Source organism: Lissotriton vulgaris, unplaced genomic scaffold, assembly GCF_964263255.1.
Source record: "Lissotriton vulgaris unplaced genomic scaffold, aLisVul1.2 SCAFFOLD_1899, whole genome shotgun sequence".
NCBI lineage: Eukaryota > Metazoa > Chordata > Amphibia > Caudata > Salamandridae > Lissotriton > Lissotriton vulgaris.
In genome coordinates this window covers 338,332-360,646 of record NW_028248783.1, presented here as the reverse complement: position 1 = coordinate 360,646, position 22,315 = coordinate 338,332, and the positions used below count along the sequence as shown (strand labels likewise).

General features: G+C 47.8%; 1 protein-coding gene across 1 annotated transcript in view; it reads right to left on the bottom strand.

Annotated features, from left to right (window-relative positions):
- LOC147663830 (sterol 26-hydroxylase, mitochondrial-like) overlaps positions 1–22,315 on the bottom strand; it is a 258,274-nt gene that overhangs the window by 40,909 nt on the left and 195,050 nt on the right. Inside the window, exon 5 of the mRNA XM_086950175.1 lies at positions 1,825–1,988. Within this exon, the coding sequence (XP_086806301.1) occupies positions 1,825–1,988 (164 nt within the window). The remainder of the gene's footprint in view (positions 1–1,824; positions 1,989–22,315) is intronic.

Sequence of the window (22,315 nt, the reverse complement as noted above, 5' to 3'; positions counted from 1 at the left end):
TCCTTGTAAAAGAGGAGCACCCCGGACCCTCCTGGTCCGCACCAGACGCCATCTTTGTTCCACCGTGTGGCTTGCATTAGCCAAGGCCTGTTGTCCAGATCGACGATCCGACACCGCTAACAGCAGCAGACTACGTGGGACAGCTCGTGCCTTCAGCCTGGTCATGAAGAGCAGCTCCTGGTCCGCGCAGCTACAGAGAGAAGCGACCCTTCCTTCACCTGCCTGCGGCGACAGCATCTGGTTCCCTCCTGGTTCCAGCACCGTCACAGGCTAGTGACCGAGACTCTGTCCCCTTCCCTTTCAGGACTTCTTCCTCCAAGTTCCATCCTTGGAACCACCGGACTCCCCCATCTGGCTGCCTTCCAGCAACTCCTTGTTTCAGGCATCACCGGGATCAACGCAGCAAACCCGACACCACTTCAGCCCTATGCACCCGCAGCCTGTGGGTTAGGTAACTAAAGCTTCTAGGTGCTGAAGTCCGTGTTCACTCTCCTAGTGCCCAGGTCCACTGTTGTTTTCCCTCCATCCAGCCGGGTTCGTCCGGAATCCGTAACTTTCTATACTGTAAGATCCATAGACGTTGGTACGCATCCCGCGTGAGAGTTCCCACTCTGCACGTGAGCCCCATGGGCCTTCTGCTCCTTACTTACCTAGTTTGTAGCGTAGTCCTAGCGGTCCTCCAGCCTCTGGATCCCCTTACAGTACTTTCCTTCCTCGCATTCCATTGTTTTGAGTATATGGTTTGTCGTGCCCCCTAAGGCGCACTTGTAAATATTGTGCAAACTCGTATTTCCTTTTTAGTATTGTCATGTGCTTAGCCCTCTGACCTCATAAAGAGTTCAGAGGTGTATGTTAGTTAATAAATATCTGTTTATTTTCATAACAACCTGTGTGGTGTTCTTTCACTTGGTATTCAAGGGGTTATATGTGGTAAAACAGATGTCTTCACATGCCATTCAGAGTTTAGCCTAAAGACTGCTTTTGTCCACGCTACTAGGATAGCTGGTCTATAAGGTTGACTTACAGCCAATCACCATAAGGGTTGTTTGGACTGATACAAGGTGGTCACTAGAATTAGTGAACATCATATATCAGGCCAACTTCTCACATCTAGGTTATTGAATGTTTAAATGATTATTAAAATAAAGCGAATAAAGTAAGGTCATGCTAGGAGATTTAATCTCTAAATAAAAATTAAATAAATGATAAATGGAGAATTAAGGTGGTCTTGTTGTCCATTAGTTAACTTTTACTAGCAGATCCATTGACAACAAATAGTGGGGTGTGTTTATGTTTCTTGAGAATAAAACTATGGTAATATTAGCAAACTGCAGATGTATATAGTGTATACAATTTTAGTATGAAATAAGACACTCCGCTAGAATCCAGCAGCTCTCCTCTAGTTTTCACAAATCCTGGGAGCAGGGTGAATGTGTGTATAAATGACTCGCGGTGTTATGGGCCCCACTGACGAGTAATGTGTGAATAGCTCCTAGGAAGTGTGGTGATGGTTTGCAGATTTTCTTTGGACCGCGCTGGATCATCACCTTGCTGGCATTTAAACTTGATTCAGATGAAGGTAGAGGGAGATGGAGTAGTGGAGCACCCGGTTCAGGTGATATCACTTGGAATTGGATAGAATTTCATTCAGCCCAGAGGTCCTCTGATGAAACTGTCTGCTAAGGAGCCAGGGAGACTCTAGGCCTACACTGTGCGCATCTGCTTGAAGAATAATCAATCATGGCCAGCATCTCTCAGGGCCTGTGTTACAGAACAGAAGCTATCATGGCCACGGCATAGGACCTGAATGTGGGTGATACATACCGTGTCCACTCCAGCCAGAAGTAGTTCAGCCATACTCCCACAAATCTCCTTGAGGGTCAGTTTCCCGCTGGACAGCAGGTAGGTCAGGTATTCAGCTTCCACCTCTTCTCCTCGTGCCAGCCGCTCTTGGAGTCTCTCCATCTTGTCATCAATAAGTTTTTTCCCTGCAAGTTACAAAATAGGGAAGCTGCTCAAATGCTGTCATTTCATATATGGACACCTTCTAAACTAAAGCGCCTTAAAGATCTTTCTAAATGTTAGCTGATGTGCAACTCAATGACAATGTAGTACGGCCGGCTACATACCATCAGTATACGGAAATATACTCCAAAACAGTTGCAAGTATTACTTAAGCACCTCCTCATATGTTCATGAGGAATCTAGAAATATGTTCCAAAAAAAAGTTGACAGATGTAGTGGAACCAAAACCCCAAAGTTCACTTCAAAGCAGAGTCATGGATTTTGCTGCTTCGGAGTAGGCACCAACCCCTCATTCAAGAAGCGCAGAGAAGCAATACAGTGTATGGTCATTGAACTGTTTCACATGCCACATACCTGCACCTTGCCCAGCTCCACGACCCCTAGCCCCCCTACACCCTGAAGATACACCATTGCCGAGCTCTACATGCTCGACCTTGGACATCACAGCAAACACTGCCACCACGCTGACCCACACTCCACGGTAGGACCTTTCACATGCACCCACTGCCACTTCACCTGCCACTGCACACACACCAGACCACGGACCAGCCCTACCCCATACACACCACGGACACCACCTGAACAAAAAAAAAACAACTCGCTTGTGCCCTAATCAACACACGCTTACTATGCAAGCATTCCACCGAATTATGGGATCGCATCGCCACTCTCGGACCCGACATCGTCTTCCTTACTGAGACCTGGTTCAAACCCACATGTGCTCCAGACATTCGCACAGCTATCCCCGACATATAAAATTACTCACCAGGACCGCACCAACAAGACGGGAGGAGGAACAGCCATCATTCTTAAAGAGACCATACAGTGTACCACCACCACTGACAATACCACCACCCCCATGGAACATCTCAACTTCGAGCTCGACACAGATGACAAGACAACCATCAGAGGCACCCTCACATTCTGACCCCCAGGCCTTCTTTACAGCTTCTGGAACACCATTGCAGTCTTCATTGCGGCTCTAGCCATAGACTCCAAGGACTACACCTTCTTCAGTGAAATATGTTTTGACATCAACGACCCCAATGACAAAAACACTGCACACCTCTTTACAGTATGAGTAGCCTTAGATTGACCCAGATCATCCAAGACCCTACACACATTGCAGGACACACACTGGACCCAATTTTCAATGTCATAGAACTCACATGGACTGATCACTCCATCAACCACTTCAGCATCTCCAGCCCCCACATCACCATCCCCAAGATGACCAACGCCCCCCACCGGAGGTGAAACAAAATCGCAGAGACCAGCTGGGCCAATGCCTTCAACACCTCCAACCCTGATACCGCCACCAACCTCGAACAGGGAGTGAAAAACTTCAACGCCTGGATCAACAATTGTGCAGATAGGATCATCCCCATCCAGAGCAACAACACCAAGGAACTTTTCAACATCATTAAGGAATTCTCCAACCCAGCAGCCAGCGAAAACAACATCACACCCTCACAGGGGCTGTGTGACAACCTTGCCCATTTCTTCCACGACAAGATCGCAACCATATACAGAAACTTTGAACCCCAAACCACACCTATAGACTGTGTCAACAGATATGTTGACCAACATGAACCACACACTGACCACCTGTAATATCCTCTCCACCCAGACACCACCTCCACATGAAATCCATCCACTCGTAAGCTACCACAGATCCATGCCCGCACCACATCTACAATCTCGGAAACCAAAGGATTGGCAAGGAACTCGTCCCCCTACTCAACACCCCTATCACCACAGCAACATTTCCCAATGCCTGGTAACACGCCGAAGTCAGACCACTACTCAAGAAACCCTCCACCGACTCAAGTGAACTCAAAAACTACAAGCCAATCTCCAAGCACCTATTACCATTGAAGGTACTTGAAAAGATCATCAACAATCAACTCATAATGCACCTGGAGCAGAACCAGCTACTCGACTCCTCCCAATTCAGCATCCGCAGCAATCACAGCACCAAAACCGCCCTGATTGCAGCCACTGGTGACATCCGAACCCTCCTCATCTGAGGAGAACCAGCAGCTTTGATCCTCTTCGACCTCTTGGCTGCCTTCCACACTGTATCTGACCACATACTGATCTAAAGCCTCCACAACATCAGCTCCAAGGGGACACACTCAGATCGATCACCTCCTTCCTCACCCGAATAACCCAGAGGATTCACTTCCCACCTTTCACCTTTGAACCTGGAGAGATCACCTGCAGTGTGCTCTGGGGCTCATCCCTCAGCCCAAGCTCTTCAAAGCATATATGACCCTGCTGGTCAATGTCGTCAGATTCCACGGTCTCAACATAATTTCCTATGCAGACGACACCCAACTCATCCTCTCACTCACCGACAATCCCACCACGACCAGAACCAACTTCCACAGTTGAATGACTGAACACAGACAAGACGGAAGTACTGATCTTTGGCAACAGCATCAACACATGAGGCTCATAATCAGGAATCTGCTAAACCTCATCTCATCTCTCTGCATTGGTTACCGGTGGCCGAAAGAATCTAGTTTAAGGCTCTGTGCATTGCCCACAAGTCTTTCTCTTCTAGGGCTCCCCAATTCTCTTATTCTCCCTAAAAGAGCATTACGATCCGAGAAGAAACACCTGGAAGCCATACCCAGAGTAAATCGAGCTCAGAGTGGGGGACGGCTGTTTTCATTCATGGTGGCTAAGGATTGGAATCTGCTACCCGACCACGTACGGCTCGAGGCTATCTGCCCTTCCGTAAATTCCTGAGCACTCTGTTTTTCCCTTAATTCCTTTGTTGATTTTCGATTGTCGGTTCTGTCTATAGCGCTGGGAGGCTTTGGTATCCATGCGCTTTATAAGTGTACATTCATTCATTCATCCATTCACGTGGCACGATTCCTGGTGGCCATCAGGCGTAGGTCCCTCCAACCATGCCAGGAACTTTGGAATCATCATTGATAACAAGTTCACCATGAAATCTCCTCCACCTGCTTCCTCACTCTATGCATGCTATGTAACATCTTCAGGTGGCTACCCCTACACATGAGACGCACTGTGACACAAGCCCTCATCACCAGCAGATTGAACTATGGCAATGCCCTCTACGTAGGAATCATAACACCCCTTCTACAGAGACTTCAGACCATAAAGAACGCTGCAGCCATACTCCTCCTCAGCCATCTCCGATAAACCCACATAACACCCCACCTCAGGAAACTCCACAGGCTCCCCGTACAGAAGAGATGCCAATTCAAGCTGCTGACCCACGCACTCAAGGCTCTACACAACCAAGGACACTCCTGCATTAACTGCCGCCTGAACATCCATCAGTCATCGATAAGACTCGGGGTGCTAGAGGGCACTAGGCAAGATGGCCGCGTTTTAGCGCAGCTCGGCCGACTGGAGTGACCATCCTTAAATATCCTGTGAATCCAGCCAGTAAACACTGCTGAAAAGCACGGAAATTGCCAACGATCCGCCGGCGCCATAATATTCGCCGTAAAATATCGGCATTTGAACAACTGCAGACGCTGCAACCGGCGCACCTCTCCGCGGGCCCTGACTCTCAAAATGCCGGCCTAGACATTGCAACGGAGCCTGGGACATTCATTGCGGCGGAGCTGGGCGCTGTGATCACTGTGCCAAACCAACAAAGACAAATGCCAATACTGATGAATAATTCCAATCCTTCGTTATAGGTATGCAAAGATTGTCAAACAATGCAGCCTTAGGCTTATCAATTGCCTTTATTTCTATATCAAAAAACGAATGTGAATTGTGTATCATCAGTATTGGCATTTATCTTTGTTGGTTTGGTTTAGTGGACTCAGCCTTACTGATTGGAGTCAAGCCTATTATTGTTACATTGTGATCAATGTGCTGCATCGGAGACTGAAGACCCGGACAGAGGACCTTGTTTACTGCGGTGAGCCGGTGACTTTTGGGCTGCCCGGGCGTGAGTGGACTGCCTCCTGCGCTGCCTCCCGGCTGCCATGCGCGGCTAACCCCCTCGGTGATTGGGCGCCCATAATGGTGGGGCTCGCTGCCCCTCTCAGTGTATCCTACGGGCAAAATGTCACATTGCTGTGCCCGACGACCTTACTGTTGTGCCTGTTGGTGGCGCCTTTGACCTAGCACAAGTGTGGGCGGCCGATGTAAATGTAAATGTGTTGTATTTGTAAAGCGCGTGGCTGCCCACACGACGGGGCGTCCCGGTGCTGCACTCATACTGCTGTGGAACACTTCTGGCTTTTCCATGTGAAATGTCCACTCCTGGGCACCCCCAAGGTAAAGCCAGGCATCCAAGCGCTGTTGGGGTAGTTGTGGAGATTAAGCAAGCTATTGCCCAGAGTCACAGAGTGGGACCCATGATTAGACTAGGCACTGAGGCGAGGATTATCAGGTCCGGGGAGATTGAGTCCAAGAGCCGCCGAGGCGGGAATTAAACCCTGGTCCCAGGCCAGACCTCTGCATCAGGGTCTGCCGCTCTAACCATTGAGCCACACTTCTCCACCAGAGCTACATTGGCCGGGCCTGCCTAGCCAGCCCCTTGAGTGAGTGGCGCGGTCTGGGGCTGACGCTCCACTGCCTGCAGCTTTACAGAATAGCCCACTCTGCCTGGGGACACCTGATTAAGCGCTACATGTGAGGAACTATATTATGCCCATACATGGTAGGTGCTGCCGACTCCTCATTGCATCTCACATTGTCGGGTGCTAGTGGATGCTTGCCCCCCGGCCCCTTGGTGTGCCTCATGGTTCATTAGCCTGCAAAAACGCTACAGAGGTATACTATCCTGCTGTGAGGCTTGCTTGCTGGTGTATGGCGCTACAACTGCCCCAGGCCTTTAGGAGGACTTTGCTGTGGCACTGCTGGCCCAACTAGATGTCCAGTTGTGTCTGTGTGGGCTAGACCACCTCGAGGCCCTACTGGTGACGCTCTTAAACCTCAGTCACTCCGCCGCCTTTAGCTGAGGGTTGTGCCTGCTCTCCATTGCTGTTGACTCTCTCGGGTATATTGCCTCTCCTCTCTTCATCCTTGTACAAGAAGTATATGGACCCCAGTTGCAAGATGGGCAGGACAGAGCGCGGTCAGCCCCGTCTCACTTTCGAGCCTCGTAAAGCCAGCAGGTCACAGCAGTGCGCCACCTCTGACTCCGAGGTGGACAGCCCTGCGGGCAGTTTGTCAGCCATCAAAAAAACGCTTGCTGCAGTCCAAAATAGTCTACAGAGTATAGACGGCAAGATTGATACTCCAAATCTGAGAATGGACCATATGTCAACTAAATTGGACAAACATGCTCTGCATCACGGTGAGGCAGAAACACGCATATCGGACACTGAGGACGACTTGCAGCGTGTGACGGCGAGGGTGGTGATAATGGAGAAGGTGCTCGGGGTTATACAGGCCAAGAATGAAAATCTTGAGTCTCGATCGAGAGGCAACAACCTGCCCATTGTGGGGCTGCTGAGTCCACAAACACTGGTCGCCTAGAGACGTACGTAGAGTCCCTCCTGCAGGTGATTTTTGGCATGGAGAAACTGTCACCTGTGTTGATAGTTGAACTTGCTCAAAGCTCCCTGGCTGCCCGACGGCCACATGGAGCTCCACCACGCCCCATAATCGCGCGTCTCCTCAATTATAGAGACCGAGATGCAGTCCTCCAGATGGCCAGGGAGAAGGGGAGCATTATTCACGAGGGCAACTCTCTGGCTTTTGACCCGGATTTCACTGTGGCGGTGCAGGCGGCAGATAAATAATTCCAACCAGCAAAGAAAATATTACTGGCAGAAAAGGTACCTTACGCAATGCTATATCTGGCCAAACTACGCATTCAACTACATGGCAAGTCTAGAATTTTCACCACGCCGACATCTGTACTGGACTATGCCAAAACACTAAAGCCCAAACCCAGGGCCTCTTCCAATCAAGACGACAATGACGCCGCTGCAGGCGCGCAGCGCACCACGGACTGACACCAATGCTGAACGACTATGGCTCTAACTGAGGATATCGGTGTGGCCCTACCGCCTGGTGCTCGATCGGGGGCAAGCTTGGCCTTAAATTGCGACCACCTTTCCATTTGTCTGGCGGCTTGAGACTGGACCTGGCAGATGTACATTTTTTTATCGTAACTGTTTTGGGCTCTTTGGTTGTTATTCCTGTTTTGTGGTGACTCCCCTATCATTCGGGACTGGAAAGTGAAATATATGACTCCGGTCACCACCCGATACATCGGGGAGGCTCGTTGGGATCCTGCGCTTTCAGAGGGGGTGTTCCCCATTGTTGATATGACAATTTTTTCTCTTTGCCGGAAACTGTTTGGGCGGTTTTGGGATGGCTTTGGCTGGTTGGGAATGCTGAAGTGGGTGGGGGATTCGGGTGGGTGGGGGGATAGGGAGTACGGGGCGTTGTGGTTGGTAACAACTGTGTTAAATTGGTACATGTTTTGTAATGGTACAATCATTTTGAAATGTGGTGCGTATCACCTATTATCTGTGCGCAAAACTGGAAGGCCCATGAGAAAATTGATTCTTTAACATGGAATGTGAGGGGGCTCAACTCTCCCAAAAAAAATAGACAGACACTACCCTACCTTGACCACCACGACATCAAAATTGCATTTCTGCAAGAAACTTACCTCACTTGCAACACTGCAGCACAGATAAGAACCAGATGGGCAGGTTGCAGTCAGCCCTCCTCATACTCGACCTACGCTAGAGGGGTCCTCACCCTCATCAAGAGTAACTTACCCTTCACAATGATCTGAAGCTGTACAAATGGGGCGAGCAGATACGGGTAAACTAGCGGGGTCGCGCATTACATTGGTGAACGATTATGGTCCTAATGTGGAAGACCCTGATTTTTATGAGAGCATCATCTCCATTCTATGGGAATGGCCTGAGGCTACCATACTATCGGGCGGGGACCTGAATACTCATTTAGACCCGAGAAGGGACAAGTCAAGTGTGGTAGCTGGTCACTCTCCTAAGTCTGCGAGCGTTATCAATCAAGGAATGGCAGAACTAGCACTATCTGATGTATGGCGCCTGCGCAATCCAAATAGTCTAGCAGGTACACATGTGTTTACTGCTCACCCTACGCTACCTGGTCCCGCCTTGATTACTGGCTAATGAGCAACGTCAGTACCACCTGGGTTTTGGATGAGGAAGTGCTTCCCAGAACACTGTCTGATCACAATCCTATTAGGCTCGAATTGCACATTCCACAATCCTTTGCCCGGCAGTTCATGTGGTGATGCACTGTTAGATCCTCTCTACATGCACACTATACGTAAGGCGATCAAACAATACTTTGCATTAAATAAGGGATCAGTAGATAGCGCCACCACTCTCTGGGAGGCCTTCAAGGTCACGATACGTGGTGTGTGTATTAGTACGCCCGCAGGCATTCTAAAAGACATACGTGGACAATTATCTCAGACTGAGCGTAGGCTGCAGTGTCTTGAGCGTGACTATGACCGTTCCCCTAGCCTGGCATTCCTCGCCCAAATTCAGGAATCCATCACCGAATATAATGAACTAGCAGGCAATAAAATTTGTTACCTGTCCAAGCGCCATGTTGCTCGCACATACGGCGAGGGGGCAGACCTGGCCACACACTAGCGATTAAAATCAAAACCAGTGAAAACACACATACTATGACAAGGATAACTGACGACTCTGAGACAGACCAATATTCCACAAGAGACATAGTCCGGCAGTTCCAAGCTGCATACACTGACATGTATACATCAAAATCTAGTGCATAGGCTGCAGAACTCGACGACTTTTGGACGGTCACAGAGACTACCTCTGCCAACCTATTACTGAGGACAATATCAAAACTGCGATAAAATCACTTCCAAATAAAAGAACCCTGATTCCTGATGGACTCACCAGCGAGTTCTATAAGGAGTTTGCAGAGGAATTGACACCCTACCTCCTTGAAATGTATGCTGAGGCATATGATGCCGGCTCGCTCCCTGCGACACTCCGTGAGGCCCTTATTATTGCTCTGCTCAAAAAAGATAAACCACCTAATCGGTGTGATTCCTATCGCCCGCTATCCCTCATAAACACAGATGCAAAACTCTTGGCAAGGATACTGGCTACTAGACTCACACCATTAATGCCCCTTCTAGTGTTACCGAACCAGTCCGGCTTTATACCTGAGAGTTCCACGTCACACAACCTTCGTATGCCGTTTGCAATGTACCACATTCTAAATCCCGATCTTTACGCTGCGGCTGTGATGCTCAATGCTGCCAAAGCCTTCGACTCCATAGAGTGGAGTTATTTTTTTAGTATCCTTAGATGGATGGGTTTTCCGACACATTTTTACTAATTGGATAAGACTGTTATACGTCGCCCCTTCGGCAAGGATTCGTATTGAAGGTTTCACCTCAGACCCCATTCCCATTCGCAGAGGGACGAGGCAAGGCTGCCCCCTTTCGCCGCTCCTCTTTCCACTAATGTTAGAACCACTCGTTTGTATTACCCAGCAGCGGCATAGAGCGACAGCGCTGCAATTCGCTCACCGCCCTGTGAGCATCTCGCTGTATGCAGACGATATGCTGCTGTTTGTAAGGGAGCCACAGACTTTTCTATCCACGTTGCTTAGAGAATATATCCGCTTTGGCCGTTTCTCTGGGCTCACAATTAACTGGTCTAAGTCACTCGTTGTACCACTCACTGTATCTACCGCTCCTCATGTGCTGGAATCCATCGCAACCCAGATGTTGTGATTCGAGAAAACTATGGCACTGCTTGCACGAAGCTAGAACAGCAAGTAGATAAGTGGATTCGCCTGCCGTTGTCACTTGCCGACCGCATGGCACTTGAAAATGGTCGTTCTACCCAAATTCCTTTATCTTTTTAATAATATCCCCATAACGCTGCCCACCACGTTGTTCAAAACGATTCGTACGCTCCTAATTAAGTTGATTTGGGCTGGTAAACAGGCGTGAGTGAGCCTGTCGACCTTTATTTTGGATTATGATAGGGGCGGTTTTAGTGTCCCTGACTTACACCTGTACTACCACTCCTCGCAGGCTCAGTATGCATACTACTGGTACCGTACCCACAATTACATACTGCAAGTGGCTGTGGAAGATGGCAACGCTCACCTGGTCTCTTTAAGTTCTATACTTACCCACACACGCAGAGGTACTCCCCGCTCAGAAATCAACACCATTGACACCACTATCGTTGCTTGGCAGACACTGGGCAGTAGAGCGGGCAAGCTCCCGCTGTACACTCCACTTATTCTGTTGGCACATCATGCTCTGATCTCGGTCACACAGGAGACGGGCGCTATGTGAACTCTAACCCTCACCGGCATTGATGACATGCATGGTTCTGTTTCCAGACTGCAGCTTTATGCAACCAACAGATCTCAATTATATCCAAAACCAAACACCTCTCTTTGTCTTCACTATTCACAGACTTAGGAAGGAACTACAGGTGCACTACCCCACGTTCCCGGCGGAGCCTCCAACACTGCCCCTAGATGCTCTGCTTGCCAGCAAGACAAAACACAAGTTAGTGACTAATCTATACTGAGCTGCATGGGATGACACCCCACTCCCGCACAGTAAGAGTTTGGAGCACTGGAATAAGAAGCTAGACCCACCACTTACACTACAAGATTGGGAATATTGTTGCCAGCTCACCAAAGCACTCACATCTAACAGCAATCTGCGCATAATCCACTTCAAGTACTTGCATCAAGTCTACCACACACCCTACAAGCACCATAAATGTGGACTTAGAGACCATGATAGGTGTAAGCGATGCAATGTCCATGGGTGCGTACTTCTGGCATCTGGAGTGGGAATGTGGTGCGGTGGCGGAGTTTTGGAAAGCTGGGATCACCATATTACATGATATGACCAACCTTGCCCTAGAGTGCTCCCCACAGGTGTGTTTGCTGGGTCTGTTTCCATCCCTGCGAGGGGTGCTGTGCAGATTTATCAAAATAGCGCTATTACTAGCTAAGCGCAGGGTGGCAATGTGTTGAGAGAGTCGAATCCGCACTTCAACCACACTATGGATAAAAGACTTGGTGTATTGTCGTGAAACTTTGGCCTTATATCCTTGCCCGCTACATGTCGACCCAAGGACATTTGGGAACCGTTATCAAACTATCTTAACTCGCAGGCCACTGCTGCAGAATCTAACTCTGAGACATACAATGGCTGTATAACAGCATATTATCGGCACATGTAACCACATTTCACTGTCCATCGATTACTGTGCATGTATGCATTACTGTACCTTTTTCTGAATGCCGCATTTTTTATGTTTTATTTCTTGTTTGAAACAATTCATAGTGCTATGTATGTGTGTTCCATGCATCACTATCAATAAACTTAAACAGAAAAAACATTGATAAGCCTACGCTCTGCCTCCCTTTCACTTACCCATACTCCCCGCATCTACCGAAGCAGAAGTGGAAGACTCTCCCTCTCCCATGTCACACCAAGACCTTCAAATGGATCCCCCCTGAATCCAGAAAGACCATCACCCATGACACTCATAACCAGCAGACTGGATTCAACAAATCCCTGCTCTGAAAACTCCAGACCGACCAGAACACCGCTGCCAGACTAGTCCTCAGCATCCCACGACATGACCACATAACCCAGCACCTATGAGACCTCCACTGGCTCCTCGTCAAGAAGAGAGTAACATTCAACCTAATCAGTCGCCTACAAATCCCTCCACAACACCGGACCCCAATACCTCAACGAAAGAGTCTCCTTCCACGCACCCAAGAGAATCCTTCGCTCTACCGACCTTACCCTCGCCGAAACCCTGCACATCCACAGAGCCAGAGCAGAGCGGGTGGAAGAGCCTACTCCTACATCACAACAAAGACCTGGAACAAGCTCCTGCTCAACATCAGATGTTCCCCCACTCTGCACGCCTTCAGAAGAGCCTCAAGACCTGGCTCTTCGGCTGAATCAGAGCAGCATGACCTCCCCCCCAGCACCTTGAGCCCTCATGGGTGAGAAGAACGCTTCAAAAATCCCTGATTGATTGATTGATTGATTGATTGATTGATTGATTGATTGACCTGGAACAGTCTCCCCACGACTTCCAGACCATCACCGTATTTCTGGAATTCGGAATGGCTCTCAAGACCTGGTTGTTTGACTGAGCCACTGGGGTCCGCAAGCAGCTGGATACCCTAATGGGTGATCAGATGCACTTTATAAATCCTGATTAATTGAAACATACCAAATGCGCATCTATTGTATTGCATAATATCAAACATGAATTACTGTTGATTAAGGCCCAGTCCAGCTAGCATTTCTAGCAGGGTTACAGAGAACAACACATGACCAATGGCTGTGCTCCATCCCACTCCCCCAGGGCACATAAAGGCACGCGCAGGAGGGTACTGCAGGAATGGCTGCCTGCCACAAGGTCCTTTTCTTTGTCCTGGGCACCACCACAAGACACTGTAAATGTAGACTGTAGTACTATGCAATGAATTCGCAGCAGGATTTCCAGGTAAAGCCTGAGGACTCACCTGTTCATCTCTATGGAATGTCTGATGGGACATGTGCTGGTTGTGTGCTGAACCACAACCTTTCATCTACTTGTAATGTCATGCTGTGTCACATGAGTGATGGCATCAATGATGCTGTTTTAGATCTCATATAAGAAGAAATGTGTGTGTGCATGAGAAGAGCTCTGGAGTGTATATCTAACCAATATTGACCAATTTTGGTGTTTTTACATTTCAAATTGTAACCAGAATATGGTTTCCATGGAAGCTTTTCAGACATTTCTATCATTTGTAGGTCTCATGGGAGGAACCTGGGAGCATTTCCTCTATACCATCATGTTATCTGATTGGGTATTATGTGTATTGGCCTGACTGGGGACTACTTCCATTGTAAAGCATGAGGCACATTGTACCTATATGTGCGCAGATTTTCAACCTGCCAGCACACAGTACCCTTGCAGTGAGCGTGCCTTTAGGGGTGTGCCCCTTTTTGCCCTATCGGGGAATAATATACCAACAAGGGCATTAATACAGGCTTGTCAAACATAGGCATGTTTATAAGTTGTGTGTCCTATGTTTTATGTTGTCTTACACAACCCTGACCGGTAAGGATAGGACAACTAATAAGTGGATAAAACGAAACTGGGCATTTTCTAAGGTTCTGATGAAAGCCCCGCCTCAAAAAGGCCTAACCACAGGGGCTGAAACATTTCAACCCACATTAGTGTAAAAGGACACTTTATCCTCTTTAAACAAACAACCTTTGTATTTTAACCATATAAAGGCACCCGTCTGTCCTTTAGGTATTTTTTATCTTTAACTAGTAGACCCCATTGAACCCATCCCTGTTTATAAGCAAAACACCCTTAGGGTATTTGAAGGTCTGTAAAAAAAAACCTCTGGGTCGCCTCTTTGATGTTTGAGTTCACCCTGGCGGTGAACCGGCATTTGTGTAACAGGATATCTATTGAATGATATAATACTAGTGTTACTATAGAAAAAGTTGATATAAATATGAATAATGATACATTCATGTATAAAAATTAAGTTGCATCTGTGTTGACAAATTCGACCAATTACGAACTCCATGTCAACCCCGACTCAGAAATACGTAGCTAGGCAGGCACTAAGACCCAGGCCCGAGGTCACTGATTGACAGGTCACAGGTGGAGTAGCACGTAGCTGGCAGACAAACACACTAACAGGAAACCCCATATCAATTTCATAGATGGGAGCAGTGACACTACAATGGTCCAGGGAGATTGGTTCCAACAAAGCACACATGGCCTGAGGGTTACACACGTTCCCAAAACACCATAAAGTCAGATGTATAGAGTTAGGAACACATAGCCAATCAGGACAGAGCACACACAGTACACTTAGTGATCACACGCTTCCCATGCTGGACATCTGGACATGTAATCCACTGGCTGATCTACGTCCTTGCAAGGCAGAAGCTCACCCGGATTCGTCATCCAATACATTAATTAACGTATCCTTGGTTCACATTTCTTACCAAAAAAGATCACCCGAACTGTTTTATGGGATTCAATGAATTGTATGAAAACCAATGTCAGATCGATTGTAAGTTGAGGCAGTTCTCAGACCCTAAGCTTGTGTCTGTTCTCCCAGCTGCACTGTTTAATTAAACGAGTTGTTCCTGTTTTGCCAAACAGCGCTTGTCTCCTGTTTTTTCAAGGTATTTCAGGTTCAACAACACAAGGAACTTGTGGTCCAGTTTGCTACTGCCCTGCTGACAATCATTTTCTGCCTGGCTCTCTGACGAAGGTCCTGGACCGCAGGCCCCAGAGCCCCTGGTTTGATGGGGACTGCGGTTGTTTTTGGCTGTCATTGTTTCCGTGTTTTGCCATTTTTGTAGTTATGTTTTCTGCCTTAATTTCTGATTCGTTGTATTTCACTGTTGTCAAATCAGCTATTTAAAAAAAAATTTTTTGTTGTGGATGCCATTTCTTCTACCTTTTGCTGCTCCTGTCCTCCCACCTCCCTGCAAACCCCTCCCACCTCCCTGCCAACCCCTCCCACCTCCCAGGACTATTTATGGGGGCCGCTGCACTTTTGCACTGCTGGCACACCTAAGGCCAGCCTGTTTTCGCCCTTCCATGCCTGGACTGTACCCCACTCCAGAGCCCTGGGATCTTCCTCCCCACTAAGTTACACCGCCACAGACCTCGGAGCCCTGGACCTTAGACGGACAAACACCCACTGCTGGTGCACATCTCTGCATACCACCAAAGGACCATTCTCCTGCCGACCTTACCACCTCACCTTCAGCACTAAAGCCGTCAACAACACCAGAGACACTGCAAACATGACCGCATTAACCATGTTGACAGAGACCACCACAACACAACTCCATCCTACTCATAGCATGGTCAGTAGGTCTATCACATCCCTCACTCTAGACATCATCTTCCTCACAGAAACCAGCCACACCCAGCCTCCCCACCGGCTACAAGATAACACACCAAGACTGAACCAACAAGCACAGAGGTGGAATTGCCATCATCGATAAGGACACTATCTGCTGCACTACATCCCCAGCTGACCCGACCCCAATTATGGAACAGACGAATTTGAACTCCACACAGATGGGAAAACCACCATCAGAGGCACACTTACCCACAGACCTCTAGGACCACCCCCCTCCCCAGTTTCTGCAACAACATCCTCGACATCACCTCCCCACTAGCAATCAACGAGACACACTACATCTTCCATGGGGACCTCAATTTCCACCTTGACGACCCCAGGGAAAGCCAACACCACCAACCTTCTGGAAGGCATGAGCAAAATTAGCTTCAAGCAGGTTGTCTCTGACCCCTCCCACATCACGGGACACACACTTGACCTCATCTTAACCTCCAGCGACCGTGTCAGATACAACCACGCCACTAAACTCACCAGGACCGACCACTACAGTGGCCACTTCACCGTCGCAGGACGCACCTACTCCGACAATATACCCCCAGATCCACATGCAGAGACCAGAAAAAAGATCAGTGGAACAATGACCTCCACTTCTACCTCCCACACTCCACACACGACCAAGAACAAGCAGCAAAAAACTGCTCCCAGTGGGTCACAGAATACGCCAACACCATCGCCCCAGCTAAGACAGTCAAAGACCTGGCCAAAAGAGCTAGCTGGTTCACCAAACAACTGCACACGCCCAAATGCAACTGTAGGCAACTGAAAAGAAGTGGAGCATCAACTAAAAAATGGAAGACCGCAATGCCTTCAGGACTGCACTCAACCAATCCCACCGCTTCTTGAAAGAAACATGCTGGCAGACCGCATTGCAGCCAGCACAAACCACAGCAAAGAACTCTTCACCTTCGTGAAGTAGTTCTGCAATCCCACAGCCCCCGAGAACAACATTACTCCCTTCCAGGAACTATGCGACAACTTATTCCATTCTATTGGTCTTGTATAGTGCGTAGCTACCAGGAGGCCTCCCATTGGTAGAACAGTCAGATAGGAGCTAAAAGGTTGTGTTAGCCAGCACCCAGCAGGGCTAATTGTTATATAGCCATGTCTTCCGGGCCCTTGCGGAATATAAGTTTGCTGGAGGCCAAATGCAGTTCCAAAGGAAGAGTGTTCCAAAATTTGGGGGCCCGATAAGAGAAACAACCTCACTGACTTTTTCCACACGTTCTCAGCCAGCTACAAAAACTTCAAACACCAACCCTCCACCACTGATAGCGTCAACCAGTTCACAACTACAAACTCAATCCCCGAATATCTGTTTACCCACTGGAACCCTCTCACCACACAAGAAACAGTCTCCATCATGAACTAGATATATACTTTGGAGCACCCACAGACCCATGCCCCTGACACATCTTCAACCTCAGAAGCAAGTCAATCAGCAACAAGCTCAGAAAGGTCCTGAACACCTCAATTACTGCGGCCACCTTCCTAGATGACTGGAAACACGCCTACGTTTGACACCTCCTGGAGAAACCATCAGCTGATCCAACCGAACCTAAGAACCACCGGCCCCTCTCTCTACTCCCTTACCCAGCAAAAGACCGCGAGAAAGCGATCAACCAACAACTGACCCAATACCAAGAAGACTACAACTACCTGGACCCCACCCAGTCTAGATTTAGAGCTAACCACAGCACAGAGACAGCCCTGATCGCAGCAACCGGAGACATCAGAGCCCTCCTTGACTGTGGAGAAATGCATACCCTCATCCTCCTAGACCTACCCGCCATAGTCTCCCACCACATCCTGATCAACAGACTTTACCACATATGGATCCAGGGAGACGCCCTCAGAGGGATCACCTTGTACATCACTGGCAGAATCTAGAGGATCTGCCTCCCACTGTTCACTTTAGAGCCCTGGAGGAACATCTGCAGAGTTCCCCAAGGATCATCCCTCAGCCCCACCATCTTCAACACCTACATTACCCCCTTGCAGACATCATCAGATCACACAGAATCAACATCATCTCTGACGCCAACGACACCCAGCTCATCCTTTCACTGTCAGAAGATCCCTCCACCACCAAAGTCAACTTCCATAGATGCATGAGGAACATCTTGGGCTGGATGAAAGACACCTTGTCTAATACTCAACAAGGAGAAGACGGAAGTCCTTATCTTTGGGATCAACACCTCGCCATGGAACAGCACATGGTAGCCCGTGGAACTCGGTTCTCCGCCCACCCTGACAGACCATGCCTGCAACCTCGGCATCATCTGGGATGGCAAACTATCTATGAAGAAACAAGTCAACGCAATCTCTTCCACCTGCTTCCACACCCTTTGCATGCTCCAAAAACTTACAAGTGGCTCCCAGCCAATACCAGAAGAACCCTTACGTAGGACCTCATCACAAGCAGACTGAAGTATGGAATCACAATCCACGGTACGCCTCATGCAGAAACATCCGGTGATACAAAACTCAGCAGCAAGGCTCATCCTCAACCTCCTTAGAAGGACCAACATCACACCCCATTTCAATAAACTAGACTAGCTCCTGATTCAGAAGAGATACCAGTTTAAGATGCTGACCCACATGTACAAGGCCTTGCACAACAAAGGTCCTTCATACATCAACAAATATTTGACTATCCACCAACCAACCAGACACTACCAATCCACCTCCGTCTCACTCTCCTTACCCCACAGATTCGCCGAACCAACAGGACACTCATTCTTGCACATGGCAATCAAGGCATAGATGACTGCACCTTCGCTCCAGCTCTTCAGGAAGCAACTCAAGACCTGGTTGTTTGAATTATCACAGCACCACGCAGCAGATAATACTTGCCCAGTGTCTCAAAACCCTCGTGGGTGATTTGCCATGCTTTAAAATTGATTGATTGAGATGGAAGGGAAAAGGAGATTGAAGACAACCAGAGCAATTAAATGCATATAAAGTACTGCAGGGGTGTGTACCTAAACTAGTAGGACAGACACCAGCTACGAGAACTGTTGAAGAGGTGTCTTACCAAGGTGTGCCAGTAATGTAATGTAAGATTGAGGCCCATAATGATCCATCTACCCATAAGTAAAGTAAGGTGTCTACCAGCAGTAAGAAGGGATAACAGGAAGGGCGCTCACACCTGGTCTGTGCAAGCCATCTATACCCAGCACTTTCCCATCAGTCTAGATTCAGGAGCCACTGCAGTGGGACTCTTTAAGTATTAGCGCTTTTTGCATTCTGCTCGCTGCCCGTATTGCCGCTAGTGATGTACAGGGAGACATTAGAGTAATCGTATCTTTCATAGAAAACTCTTCACGACTTCAACTGACCCTGTTGTTGTGTCCAGATTCTCCCTTAAATTCGTTTAACTCTCGTGACCCCTGATGATAACGCCACAGATAGTTGTATTTAGGAGACCGAAACGTCGACCTACACCTCATCCACCTTCTGTCCCATTTATATCTATATTGATTTTGGATAGGTGTATTTAGGTTCTGTTGAGTCACTTGTTAATGTATCTTTCATATACCTGCAGACCTAATTATCTTTGAATTAACTTTATCTGTATATGAAATTATCGACCTTTTTACTATTTGATAAATTCTTTTTTCCAATACACCTTTGTGTTTGTTATTCATGTTCTGTATATGTGTTTTTGATCAATGACTATATGTAATTAATTATTTAATTTTTGATGAATTAATTTCACAAAAGGATCATTAACTCATCCTATTAAGTCAGTTCAAACTACTAATTGTCATTCAAACAAACTCCCTTGACGGCACTTTTACCCTTTCATTTAATCACCCAAGCCCTCAAGGGTATTTTGGGTTGCTCACTGTTTCTCAATCAACTTCTACTCTGGGATTTCCGTATTAAGGCCAATCTCCCAACTAGATTTTAGATCGTCAAAAAATCTGATTTGGTCATTGGTGTCAAAGTTGCACACAATGTAGTGATGGCCTTCCACGAACACTGCTTATGGCGGAGGGAGCTGCAGCCAAATGACCGTGACAATTCTGACCACCACAATCAATTGGGGTATTTACTACACTGGAATGGGAAATTCCATGGGAAATTCCATCCAAAAAGTTTTTATGGAGAAGTAAGCACGATCATCATACAGGTTGCCTAGTCCAAAATGCCTGCCTGCACTCTATTAATGAACAAGACTACTTTGCTGAGTTTGGGAATACTCCACAGTGGTAGACTGGGATAAAGGCCACCTTCATGTTAGCCCATGTTAGTCTTACACAAAACTCTGTGTCAACATCGAACAGGCAACTGTTAGAGGATGTTACCCGTCAAGGTGTGAGAAGAGGCAGTGGTCACCATAGCAAGGAGCAGCTCGGCTCTACGGGTCTCTCAGACCTGTGCTGTCTCCAACAGAGCACAGTCCACCAACCAGTGAGCCACAGATGGCAATCGGGCAGCTAGATAGTAGTTCTCAAAGTTTGGGACAAGTAACTCACCCTCCTCAATGCAACATTGAAGTCTTCCCAGGGTGAGTTTCCGTCTTCAGGCATTCCATAGTAGAACTCTCAGGAGTGTGTCAAGTTCCATAAAAAAGCTGGCTGAAGGCACACCAGTATTGTGGCAAACAGATAAAGGAAATGCAGTACAATAACCAATTTAGCTGTGTCAATCATTCTCATAATTGATAATGGCAGCTTTCACCAGCAAGTCATAGATGCTGTACTATTCGAGATTGGAGAGAGACCTCATAAAATTGCCTTCTATTAAATCTGGGCACCAGGGATACTTTCTGACTCCCAAATATTTAAAGACTGTGCTATCCCTTTTCAGAGGTAGTTGAGGTGGACTATCAATAGCTCTGCTTCAAGTATCCTTCAACAGAAACAAGCAGGCTTCAGCATAATTAATATAAAACCCCAATACAGTACCTTCATTTCTGAGGGCTCAAAGGTTGTAGGGTTGGTGGGACCCTGCAGCCTAAAGATAAAGTAAAACATATTTGTGTAGAGGGGGATAGAATGATTTGCTCCGCCCACAATCACCCCTTGCAGTGGGGCATCAGTCTGAACGGTGCTTTGAATGATTCCATCACCAGAGGGAACACAGGAGAAATTGGGGGCAGCCCTGGCACATGCCTCTCATTACCCGTATCTGCACGGAGATGACCTTGCCGGTCTTAACCGTGGCAGCTGGCTCAGCACATAAACAGCCGACTGATCCCTGTGATTATTGATGTTCCACACCTCATTGTGTGTAAGACTGCAAAAAGATATTGCAGTCTAATGAGTCAAAGGCTTTCTCCATATCCATTTATATTAGAGGTTTTATATAGCGCTGGCTAGATCCGGAGATATCAGGGAGCTTTACATGAGTATCAGACCATAGTTGCAGGTTACACAGTTATTAGAGCCTGGCAAACATAGTTACATGTAAGGTCGAGACAAACAAGGCAGACATATACGAAAGGGAAAAAGCAGGCAAGGGGAGAGATTCAGGGGAGGAGGGGTAGGAGAAGGGGAAGTAGAGAACGGAGGAGGGAAATAGGAGGGGAGGGTGAGAGACACAGCATGGAAAGAGGAGGGGGAGGGTAACGGGACACAAACCAGTAGACGAGTCAAAGCTGCGTCCAAGTCTGATAAACTATGATCCCAGGGGAAGTGGTATCATTTCCCCATCTCTGTAGAAAGAGGCTCCCTATACGCAGTGGATTCTCTCAGAGGGGTCTCTGAGATTCCATGGCCTACATACTGGATCCTTCCCCAAAAAGGGGAGAGGGAGTGCTTTGGCAAGGGGTGCCATACCATACCTCGGCTGTGAGTGGCTCCCTTGGCGCAGTGGACTCTCTCAGCTGGGACTCCAGAGTATAAATATTGGATCTTTCCCAACAAGGGGTGAAGGAGTGCTTAGTCAAAGGGCACAAAAGGGCAGGGGGCTAGGCGGTGTAGCAGGCAAGGGGAGAGGGGATAGGAGCAAAGGAAGTACACAAAGAAAGAGAGAGTACTAAATGGGAACAAACAGCATCAGTTTAGGGGACAGACTGTTTTCTCTTTGTGACCATAAGTTTGCCCCATTTCTAAGGTAAAAGCCTAGCACAGGCCATTCTAGAAGCTTTGCCATCCAGGACATGAAGCACACATGTAGTAATTTAAATTATTTTTTTCACAATTCACAGAAGTTTATAGTACGCTGCACATCAGCAATCCAGACGTTTTCATATTAAGTTCTTGGGTGCAGAGGATGATGCTCAGTTCGCCATGCTGAGTTCCCCTGTTGTCGGCACCGGTGAGTCTTTGACGGCTGTGATGGTGAAGTAGGAGGAAACTATTATTTTGCTGTTTTTTGGCAG